Source organism: Cyprinus carpio, chromosome B16 (assembly GCF_018340385.1).
Source record: "Cyprinus carpio isolate SPL01 chromosome B16, ASM1834038v1, whole genome shotgun sequence".
NCBI classification, from domain to species: domain Eukaryota; kingdom Metazoa; phylum Chordata; class Actinopteri; order Cypriniformes; family Cyprinidae; genus Cyprinus; species Cyprinus carpio.
The window spans coordinates 21,851,815-21,864,320 of NC_056612.1; the positions used below are offsets into that span (position 1 = coordinate 21,851,815).

The 12,506-nt window shown below is 38.1% G+C and overlaps 1 protein-coding gene across 1 annotated transcript in view; it reads right to left on the reverse strand.

Annotated features, from left to right (window-relative positions):
• Positions 1 to 3,972: 3,972 nt before the first annotated feature.
• LOC109106615 (RNA-binding motif, single-stranded-interacting protein 3-like) overlaps positions 3,973 to 12,506 on the reverse strand; it is a 139,523-nt gene continuing 130,989 nt past the window's right edge. Inside the window, exons 11-14 of the mRNA XM_042741485.1 lie at positions 7,570 to 7,680; positions 5,945 to 6,028; positions 5,525 to 5,652; positions 3,973 to 4,345 (exon numbers count right to left, since the gene is read on the reverse strand). Of these exons, the coding sequence (XP_042597419.1) occupies positions 4,342 to 4,345; positions 5,525 to 5,652; positions 5,945 to 6,028; positions 7,570 to 7,680 (327 nt within the window). The 3' untranslated portion in view covers positions 3,973 to 4,341. The remainder of the gene's footprint in view (positions 4,346 to 5,524; positions 5,653 to 5,944; positions 6,029 to 7,569; positions 7,681 to 12,506) is intronic.

Consider the following 12,506-nt stretch of genomic DNA (forward strand, 5'->3'; position numbering starts at 1 on the left):
TATAAATATGCATTTCATTGTCGCATCTAGAGCCCTGTTAAAGAGTGTGCAATTTTAATATGTCCTATCCCAGTTAAATGTGCAGCGACTGCTATATAGGCCGCTTATAACATTGCTTAGCTTTTTCAACAAACAGCATAAAAGTCACAAAAAGAGAAGCTCAACCAGAATCAAAAGTGGCGTGATTTTGTAGATTTTTTTATTGAAAGCTTCATCAAAAGAAAAATAAACAGAAGTTTAAACCTAACATCCACTGGTCTACAGACACTCTCAGGATCACAGCTCGAGCACATGGGAGGCAAGAAAGTGAAGCAACTCAAGAAATCAACGTAGCATCGTAAAACTGTTCCGCTTTCATATTTCAACAACACCTGTACAAAAAAAAAAAAAAAAAAAAAAAAAAATTTCCATAAATATTTCTCTATTTCATCTGCCAGTACGTTAGTGTCTAATTGAGGTTTTGCCGTTTGTGTTGAATTTGGTTGAACGTAGTACGCTGTTTCCCGACAGTCCAATGAACGAACGAACAAATGAACATTCGTCATTCAATGACCTCAACCGTGACAGCCAATCAGATGTACATCTAAAAAATGCATGGCTTGGACCTGACATCCAATGAATGCGAGCATAGAGTTTCTAGCCAGCGATAACCTTAGAGTGGATGAAAGGTGTTTAGCTTACTAAATTACAGTTGGGATGAGAACTCCATCCTACAGTTAGAAAAACCTTCAGCTTAATCGGACACATTTAATTCACTCTTTTAATGAAAAGCATGAAGGCTGCTCACGACGTCAACACACACTTCTCATATGAGACCCCAGCCCGAATTTCCTCTCCATTCCCAAGGCCCTGACCACTTAAATACTGAATGCTTGATAGCAGCGAGCACATGATAAAAATAACTCTCCAAAAAGACAGTGGATAACAGACACAAAACACAGTGACTTTTTTTGTAACTTTTTTTTTTTTAAACAGCTGAAAATGAAAAGCTAGCTTGTTGTTTTTACTGAAGCAGTGCTGTCTTGGTCATTACGAACTTGGCATCACTTTAATCCACAGTGTCATATCTCACTGCAATGGTCATCACAGAGGATAAAGTACACCAACTTTGCTTTAACACTGTCCCCTAGTGGCTAATTGAGATCATTACGTAGTTGTATAGCGGTCATGTTGTAGGAATAGAGGGGAAAAAAGATCAAAGCGTTCATGATGGTGTTCAAAGTCTCTTGTTGGCCCTTTAATGACAGATGAATTTATACCCAGAGCACCTCGACAACTCTAATTACCCGACTGTAGAACTAGGAGGCGTATTTATGAGCCATATGACCATGAAGGCAGCAAAGACAGTTCATAATTCCCCATGTGTATTAAAACTCTTTGCTGACGTGTTAATATAGCGCTTTCCTATCAAACTGCATCAAAATAACATCTACTTCATGGTAAATAAAGACAGCAGTCTTGTTTTTATGTTAAAGGACAGTCTGTCCAAAAATGAAAATTCTGTCATTTACTCATGTCGTTCCAAACATGACTTAATTTTTATCTGCGAAATATAATAGAAAACATTTCAAGGATTTTTGGTAACCGAACAGTTACAGGTCCCATTGACTTCTTCCCATTGTATCTTTTGCCCATACAGCGCAAGTCAACGGGAACCGAAAATGTTTGGTTAACATTGTTCTTCATTTTGACAGAATTTTTATCTTTAGATGGACTAAACATGTCTACTCTTCTGTTTGCTAGTTTCCCCCCTCTGCAATGGGCAGCCTGATAAAAAGAAAGCAGAATTTTACACGTGATATTTCTAACCCTAATTCCGAGCTGTCAAGGCACCTGAGCAACCGCCGAATCCCACGATGATGGGAACCTTAGGCTCTGTCCCAAATGGTGTATACAGTATCTGATGTGTATTCGCGATGGTCATCCTACATCCATGAGACCTTAATGTGTCGCATTTGAGATTTTAGGCCACCAAAATGTGGCCTCGGTCGCATGGGCTTTGGGACAAAGCCTTTGTTATTTCAAGTAAAGACTGTCATTTTCACAAGAGATTTCCTATGGCATCCGGTTGATTAAGGAAACCTTGCATATAATATGAGGCATTTCGATTGACGCGACTGCAAATATGGATACGAGTGCTCAGAACAACATGTTATGCTAAATCTGCTAATTGTGAATGTTTCTCAGCGCCCCTGAAGCAAAGCTTGTGTTTCGTGACCTGCAACCATAGACTGTATAAAAATGACATCACCCGTAGGTTTCTGAAGAGCATTTTTGAAGCCTAAAGTGGGCGGAGCTGGCCGTCGCCATCTTGGCAGCGTGTCACCACGTGTCACTCCCGGATAATCGAAAATGGGCAAAGAGGTGGGAGTGGGTTGCTGAAACCACATCCACCTTGCTCGATGGTGGTGACAACAGCGGCAATCCACCTGTCATTCAAGTGGCCACGCCCTTAATTATGCAGAACTTTAAGGCTTAATAAAATTTATACGGATGAATTATAAAAAAAATTCACCCTTCTCACAGTTGTCATGAAGGGCAAAATTAGCTATATAGACCAAAACCACTTTTTGTACCAGGCTGTGAAAAAAATTTCTACTGTAAAGTTGGGCATTTTAACATGGGGAGTCTATGGGACTGACTCCCTTTTGGAGCCAGCCTCTAGTGGCCAGTCGATGAATTGCAGTTTTAGCCACTTCCGTGTTGGTTTCAGAGAGAGACCGGAAGGTTGCCGCTTGCCTGCAATACATTCTCCTGTGTTTCCTCATGGTAAAATTGCTTTCAATGAGGTAGTGATCTGTACACAGAGTTTAAATACACACTAGTGAGTGCTTTGATTCCTTCCTGTTGAGCTGAAATGATAAAAACGGCCTGGAACTGAACGGACGTGCGACGTATTTAATAGCGACTGAGAATGTGCAGCGATAGAGGTATAGTTGATTCAGCCGGCAGACGGGAGATGATTGATGGTTCAGCCGCTCTCTGGCACCCTCTGTTGGGGAGATCACACTCATGAGAATCAGTGATGGTGGTTTTCTGCCTCTCAACCTTAACTGTCACCTACACACCTCAACAACGCAAGGAACTCTAAACCCCTAAAGTACCAATTTGGCCGTCAAGGTCAAACGGATACTTCAGAAACCAAATGATTACGCCAAAAAATCTCAAATAGAAAAACAGAAATGAAAAAAATCGATCCACTCCACTGTCTTGAGGGGGGTTTCTTCATCTTTGGTATAAAATATGCCATCCATGGGCTGCATTTGATCCACATCTAAGAAAGACTAAAGAAATTGTCAACAATTTCCTATTACTATTGCTTTTTGCACACATTTGCTTTTTTTTTCGTTTTGATTTAATCCATAAGCTCTTATCTATTTAGATTTGCACTGCCATTTTTTTTTACTGTTTTAGTTTTCTTTTTTTTTCCGCAATGAAACAAGCAAAGCAGGCTAAAAACACCTTAAAGCTCATAAAAAATATTGCAGATAAAAACAATAATGCCATTAAAAATGATCTGCACTACACAATAAACTGCATTTCCCATGATGCAGTGGATTAACTTTTTTTCCTCTGTTTCTAAAAAATGCAACTCTCTTTAATCATCATCATGACCACAATATTTTTTTTGTCTGTCCTCTCTTTTAAACACAAAGACACCACTGATAATTTAAAATGTCTCCAGGAGACCTCTCTCTCTCTTTCTTTCTATGCTTTATACAGGCAATTTCCTTTCTTTGTCAGGTCATTTTCACTGCATTCATCAGTCTGTTCAGTTCAAACAGGAAAAAGTCTCTGAAATTAAGGCAACAAAGATGAAAAAACATTGATATTCTCTAGAAAACTAAAATCTAACTCATAAAAAAGAAAAGTAATAGTAGCTTAGAATCCGAGGAAGACTTCTTTTGCTCCTTCTCTCATTGTTTTACAAGAACGTGCTTCCTCGTCTAATAGAAAACCCCACTGTTTTCGAAAACCTACCTGCACATTCAAAAAAAAAAAAAAAAAAAAAAAAAAAAAGAATAGGAAAACTTGTACTTGTTTGAATTCGTTCACTTCATGAAGGTAAAGTTTTTCGGGTAGCCGATTAACAGTAGGCTCGATCTCCCAGACTGCATTTCTCTCATTTCCGGTCTGGTTGTGAGTTCTCCAAAGGTCCTCTGGTGTGGGCCAGTTGTTAAATAAATTGTTTGTTTGTTGTAGTTGTTTTTTTAGATGCTTGTGCAAAAGTAGACACAAACGTGTTTTCCTATCTCTTGCGCTCTGTCTTCGATGTTCCCTCGTTGCAGTCCCCCAGTCTCAAGGCAACGCAGTCACCTCAGCGCCCCCCTCCTCCTCTGGTTATCTGAACCAATGAGAAAGACAGACAGTTTGAAAAACATACTATATAAATAATGCATTATCACTTATTCCTGATGGCCCATTAACAATGGCATTTATTGAGCTAAATATAAGACCATATCATGAATTCTGCTTGCCCACCAGTTAGCACAGCAATATTTTTAAGTTATAAAGAGGTTGTGTTTTTTTACAATGTTGCAGAATACTGTTATGAAGTTGCAAGCACTGATACATATTAGGAACCTGACGACTGTGCTACAATGTGGCTTGGTTGTGTTCCGGTGTCTTCAGTTCATTTTTTGAAACATCTTATTCAAATGTACAAATTATGTTATTTTCAAATCTAAATAAAATGTTTTACACAGTTTTGTTTTTGTACAAAAAACACCTTATATGAATGTTTTGTGTTTTGGTATTGCACAACATTTCTAAAATGTTTTTTTTTTTTTTTTTTTTAGGTTGTATAAAATAAAATTTGGAACCAAAACGTAACCCTTTATTTATACTATCTTCAAAAGTTTGGGGTTGGTAAGATTTCTTAAATTTTTTAAACAAAGCCTCATCAGCATCTATATGATCAAAAATACAGTAAAATATTTACATTGCGAAATATTATTAGAATTTAAAATGACTGTGCTTCTTTTTGAATATATTTTAAAATATAATATATTCATGTGTTGGCAAAGCTGAATTTTCAGGAGCCACTACTCCAGTTTTCAGTATCACATGATCCTTCAGAAAACATTTATTTGGTGCTCAAGAAACATTTATTATTATCAACGTTAAAAACAGTTGTGCTGCTTAATATTTCTGCATAAACTGTGATACATTTTATAGAAAGTTTAAACAAACAGCATTTACTTAAAATGTATTATATTTTTAATAATTAACTACCCCTTTTGATCATTTTAATGCATCTTTTCTGAATGAAAGTAGGTATTTATTTCTTCTTTATAAATCTGGAATTGGCTATTTTTGACCATTTAAAGCAAAACGTAAACTGTACAATCGGTTTGCACATTTACATGATTTACAATCATTATGCATATGGTTTCTTTTCAAAATGTTGCACTGCAATGCTTCACCTAACTGCAACCAAAATGCATAGTTGTAATCATGCATATGAAAACAAGACACATTGTTCCCATTTGTCTTATCAATGTGAAGTGTTTCTCAAACTCACTTAGCGGGCTGAAAAGTGTAGGTGGGCGCGTGATCGCTGGTGTTGTCCATGCCCAGAGGCTGTTGCTGACCGCTGGCATCCTGCGATGAGGCCGGAACGCTCTGGGGAGAAGCCTCCGTCACCACTCCCTGGAAGGATATGATGTCATAATTACAGGATGTCCCCTCATAAGAAACAAAAAATTATATATTTTAACCTCCTCCAAAAAGAGGCATTCGGGCTGCATTTGGTACTCAGGCCAGAATGAATTTAAAGACGCGCTCCAGACTGGAGTCAGGCCTTGTAAAGCTGAAATAAAAGGCACTAAGGAAGTTGTGGGCGGATTTTGACCCGAGGCGACTGATCTCCACATTTTCAATTAGCAGAGCTCATCTAATCAGTTGGACCAGGGAATGGATTTGCAGTCACCCAGAAACTCACCTCCACTGAGACAGCTGAGGCAGGCACCGCAGTGTACTGGGGAATGTAGGTCCCCTGCATAGGACCAGCAGCTGCAGTCATGTACTGCAAAGAAACATACACAGACACGCTTCATTCACAACAGGCAGCAAACAAAACAATGCATAGTATGGAATTTAAATTGTGACCGAGCTGCTGCTGCATGTTACAGTGCAATTGATGGTACTAATACATCAAAAGCTTTTGCCAAGTGACCACTACAGAAACACAGCGCCCCTAAAGGGACATGGTGATGGAAAAATATCACATGGGAGAACAAATGATTTATTTCCATGCATTTGCACACAAAATACTTGCATTTTTGCAGAGAAACTTTTGTTGACTGGCGATGGAAATAATATGAGATGTAATGCTTATGATAAAACTTTTTCAAGTGAACACAAAGTGTAATACAAGCATAATTTTTCCTCCCATCTCATATTTCTTCCCATCATCAAGTCCCTTTAGGGGCTCCATACAGGAAGAAGAATCTTGTTGGGATGAATGATAAACGATAACAAACATTTTTTCACTGGTTCTATTATTTGAATCCTTTTGCATTTTCCTTCAATTTAAGCACTACTAGAAATGAATGATTGTACTTTTACTCATTACATTTCTAATAACTTACAAGTTCATTTGGACCTTAAAAATATAAAGTACATATTTCACTGCTCATAATGATGTAAATCTATCCTCTTATTAAACATTTATATATTTTCTTTCTTGCTGAGTTGTATCTTTACTCAATGAAATCAATGTCAATGTAAGTGGTAAACATTTCTACAACTTGCCATGAAATACAATAGTGACAACCTAAATTAATGTTTTATATATATATATATATATATATATATATATATATATATATATATATATATATATATATATTATTAAAAACCAATGTTGAATAAAAGATTGAGAGCAAACAGGTTTACTAATCAGTTTACAAACTATTGGCATTTTAGTATTTATATACTATTATACTTTATTTTACTATACTATACAGTAAATATTTAGAATTTAGTTTTCATTTTGATTTTAGTTTGAGTTTAATAAGTTTATGCAATTTCTATTCAGCTGTAATTTATTGTTATTTCAGTTTTAGTCATTTTAGTACTTCAACTTTAACTCGTTTCAGTCAGTTGCAAAGTCAATAGTACTAATTTTCATAACCTTTCTAATATTTTAGTTTAGTTTTCATTTTAATTAACAATAGCAACACTGCTACAAACAACTTTATTCAAATGTCTAACAGCTATCCAATCAGATTTGCCAGTGTAAGGTAAAAGGTTTCAGCATATTTAGTTCTCTTAATTTAAGATAAAGAATAAAGTTACACCTTTTTAAATGACCTTTTACTTTTAAATACCCAAGTACAAATCAATGTAAAACTTTATTTTTACGGCTAGATACAGTACTTTTAATTGAGTACGATACTGACACAGTATCCATATTTTATTTCCCAGAGCTTGTTCTTCCCTGTTCTTTTTCCATAACAGTTTGCAAACTTTTAATTAGCATTTAACTTTCTTCTTCAGCTCCTCTGCAATTCAGACCAGCAGAAGGTGAACAGGCCGTTCAATGAAGGCAGTGGACACACTCACAGTGCCAGAGGTACCCAGGGACAGGTGGTTCATCTGCTGGGTGAGGGGCCCCATCATGTTAGCGGGCTGCATGGAGATGGTGTGGTCCATGGCTGGCGTTATCACAGCACCCTACACACATGTTCAAACACAAACACACACAGGTCAAAACGCATGAAGGAAGGGAGAGGAAATGAGCTACCATTCAACAATACATCTGGACGACTTCATTAGAGTCAACGGCATTATCACGCAGTCATGCTCTCCACAAAATCCCTCTCCTTCTTTCACTCATCTCAGCTGGGCCCTATTATGAGGGCCAGACGTAAGCTGTTCCACTTCAACAAGTGAAATAATGCGATCCAAATGCGAGTCATGCATACTTCTGCAGAGATGATGCATCGCTCACTTAACAGCAGAGCTGCTCCACACCGCGGGTGTGTTTACGTTTCAGGCACGCTGGAAGAGAGTGCTAACACATGTGAGGTACAGACAAAAGAGAGAGAGGAGTCTGTAATTTGCAACCGCTGACCTGAGCTATCATCTGATGCGTCACATGACCGCTTCCACAGAACTAGGCCAGAGACATACGCACACGCTCATTCTCACATGCCAGCTTGATTAGGATTAATCTTTCGGAGGAGACCCTCCGTCAAACAGTTTGTCAGAAAGTTCAATTCTTCTCAGATGGTTTGGCTGAGGCCGGGATGATGAGAAACTATTGTGCCGTGTACAACTCTGCTTACAGTTTATGAGGGACTCAGTCTTTTTTTCTAATTTTTTCTCATTCAATTTACTCTTAAACCTGGAAACATGACACATCAAGCAAATAAAATGGGTTGCAAATGGCAAACCATGTTGATTTAAGCCCAGTTACAGTTGCTTTTCAAGATTTCAAGCTATCTATGGTCATTATCTGCTCTTGATATTGGTTTATCAGTGTGTGAATAAAATTAATGATTTTACAATTATTCTTTTCTAGGTAGAAGTATATAATTATGACTAAATGTCTGATTACTTTTTTAAAACTCTGAAATCTTACAATTATATTTGTCTTCCTGCTGGCACTTCAGTGTCTCGCACTGCTACGGTGCCCTTCTTCTCACTCTGCTTCTCATCGTTGTCATGACAATCGGTGTATCTTCAGAGTTTTTCAGCTGCGGAAGAGCATCAGCTTTCAAGCATGTGACACTTGTGTTGTGACTCCTGACTAAGTGCATTTATGCAGCACAGAAAATCTGGGAGTCAAAATCTAATTAAAATGTAAAAACATTATGATGTAACATGGATAAGCAATTTACAATAGGATTCTGCGTTATTTCCACTCTAGGTCACTAATCAAATAAGTCATTGATCATGTTACCTCCTTTGTACAATCTAGTCACATATTAATGCTTCCTCTGAAGAAAAGATGCTCTTTGGATCATCTTAAATCATGCAGGTTTTGCACAAACGATACAATACGATGATACGCCAGTATTGCATGCAAACTCTTGATTGTTCGTCATTCAAGCACAAAATGACCGGTTACCCCAGGTAAAATGTACCAGTTTCTGAAAGAGACGTTTTCTCTGAGTGCACCAACAGTAGAAAGAAAGCCTTTACACACACAAACATGCGAGCTTCAGTCTGTCTCTCAGCTACCACAGCTTGGTGCTGCTGGTGCTTGCATGCGCTTGAAGAATAAACTGTACAGGCACTTGGTGTCAGAAGCGCTCTGTCTCTATTCAAGCTTTCAGAGGTAAACGGTTCAACCGCCGCGCTCAGAGCCCGCCGCGTCTTAGCTTTCAGACACGAAAGCCTCGAGCTAACAGTTCCCCCGCCCCACGACAAGCTTTCATAATGAGCGAAGGAAAAAAGAAATCCATGCTGAATAATTCTCATCTCTAATTTACAGCCGCATCAGTGTGAGACTTAGACAGATGATTAAAGCTGCGCTTGTGTGTACGTGTGTGCATGTGTGTGTTTTTCCTTCATTTCCCCGAGGGGAAGTATTCGGAAAACGAGTGACATTCTGAGAGGGATTTCTGAGACAGCCAATGAGATTTCCCTCTTCCCCACCTATATACTCATTTCCAAAATCAGAGGAAGGAGAGTTTTTTTGCCAAGATATCTAAAATAGAGACAGGAAAAGGAAGTCAATCTTTTTGTCTCTCTCAGGTACTGGGGAGGTACTGCCAGGGAGGATGTTTGATATTAATCTTAAGCGAAATGTGCCAAGGCATCACCACCGATTCCCACCATTTTTCTTAAACACACTTAAGAAAAACATATACCATGCAGTTTTTCTTTCTCACGCACACACACAACACCATGCCAATTCCCACCGTTCAAATGGAGCACTGTGATGGGGCTGAGATAAACTCAAATCTTTACTCAAACATGGGCTTCTTTGTTTCTGCAAATGGCCATGACTAGCAGGGGCTTAGAGAAGCGTTTCATTTCTTTTCTCTCCTCTTGCGTGGCGGTTCCACTTTAAGCGGCTTTGCCGTAATGCACTGCGGTCTTGATTCATTAATGTTCATTTCCAGGATGTGATTTGGTTAGGGCGGCTGGGGATTCTTCTCTGCGCTAAGATGGAAAGTAACAGGTACAGTTGAGTGATGGCCCTCTGGGTGGTGCATTGTGGGTAAGTGTGTGCTTGCTGGTTGGTGTGTGTGTGTGTGTGTGTGCCCTGCTGACAACATCTGTGCAGCTACCCTGCCGAAAAAAACTAGCTTACACCAGCATGAATTTCAATGCTGGTTTATTTTAGTTAATACACTGGCTTTTTTTGTGAAGCTGGTTGGTCAAGATACTGTTGATAATTATGCTATACTGCAAAAATATAAATTTTGTCATGTTACAAAGTAAAATATAAAACAACAAATACAGACAACAAACAAAAATAAAACAAATAACATTTATTTGAAAAAGTAAAATTAATTTGAAGCTAAATTAGTAGATGCATTTCAGATTAGTGAATTTTAGTTTTCACAGTATATTCATTATATATATATGTAAATATATAATAAAAATAGGGAATTAACATACAATTTAAATTACCCTAAGTTTAACTACATGAAGCAGGCTAAAAGTAATCTATTCTTGGTCATTTTGTTGCTGTGCTGAGCTAATGAAACTCTTTCGTTGCGTGACTTTGTTAGATTTCTTTTGAATTGCATTTTAGTAAATTTCTCTTCCTGTCATTGCAATTTAAATTCCAATTCAGCATCCTGGGGTTCATGGTCAATCCAATTCAAATTCACATTTGTGATTCGAAAGGAAGCCAATTCCTAATTTTTTGTATTTTACTCAACCGCTGTAAGTACACAAGTGAGTCCACACACACACACACACACACACACACACACACACACACACACACACACACACACACACACACACACACACACACACAGCTGTCATCAGGCTAGGATAGTAATGCATAAGTCAGCTATATGGCCAACAAAATCAGCAGGTCACAACAGCAGGTGCACTTAAGGTACTGATGTATACTAAAACACACACACACACACACACTGCACTGCGGAGAGGGAGCTCAGAGTGCTTCCATTGTCTGCTGATCTGCTTAAACCCTCATCACCAGCTCTGGTCGCTATGGTCACGTGTCTCCACGGTAACAAGGTGCCAAATGCAGCGGCATTCTCCAATAACAATGCTTCCCTTTCTCAGCCACTTTTAATTGCTTGCCTTCTCTCTTCGCAGGACCCATGAAAAAAGAAAAAACATGATTTCTTCCGCCTTTGTTTTCTTTCCAGGATTTTCAAATTAGGCAGAGATCAGCTCACAGACTCCCACTGCCACCCCCCCCTCTCCCAAGCAGCTGAGGTCTTTTTTGATGGGTTGCCAGATCATTAGATATGAGGGTTTGGTTACAAACACATTTACACAACATAATCATGATCATCAAACCTCCCATCCGACTACACATGCACGCATGCACTCACACAACAAGTCTGGAATGTCATTATCTAGACAAAGACATCTGCCTCCTTTTCTATAACCCTGTTTCACTTCTCGAGTTGCTCAGGATCTGGAAACAGCTGACTGAAGCCTTTTTTCAGGCCCTGCCAAAGAAAAAGCCCTGATCCCAGACTACCTTTGGCCATTTCCATGGTGGAATGCAGACCCCTGGCTTACAGTAAATCCAAGTTCAGGTGAGAGCCAAAGAGACGGCGGGCAGACCTCCAGACCCTGGCCAAGGGGTTGCCTTCTTATACAAGACTTAAGAGAAAGAACACAAGAGAGGTAGTTTGTACCTGTGTATTTGTGCAGTGAGACAGAGAAAGACAAAAAAAACCAAACAAAAAAAAAACCTGTCTCCAGGTTGACAAAGATGTGTCGATGGAGCTCAGACAAGGGATCTATTTATCTGATCCAGACTGCGGACTGACTGGAGGAACAGATCCTCCACCCTTAAAGGGACAGTTCATCCAAAAATCACAATTCTGTCATCATTTGCTCATCCTCATGTGGTTCCAAACCCCAATAACTTATTTTCTGCCATAAAAAAATGTGAGCTGTCGAGCTCCAAAATGACAAAAAACACTATAACGGTTTCATGAAAGTGGTCAGAGGTTTTAAACCTGGGGAACTGCAAGAATGTGCTATAGGAGGTTTGCAGGAAAGTTCAAAGAAAAGTTGTGTAAAATGTAATAAAAAAAAATATATATATATAATAATTAAAATATATATATATATATATATATATATTATATATATTTATATATATATTAGTAATATATATATATATATATATATATATATATATATATATATATATATATATATATATATATATATATATATATAAAATATATATAATATACTGTATATATGTAAGCATTTTTTCACTGAAGCTGGAGTTTTCTGTCAAAATAAAACTCTATTGCCGTTTCCATCAAAATAAAAGCTTAAAGTGCAGTCCAAATTAAAAATATCTCTTTCAAGTGTCG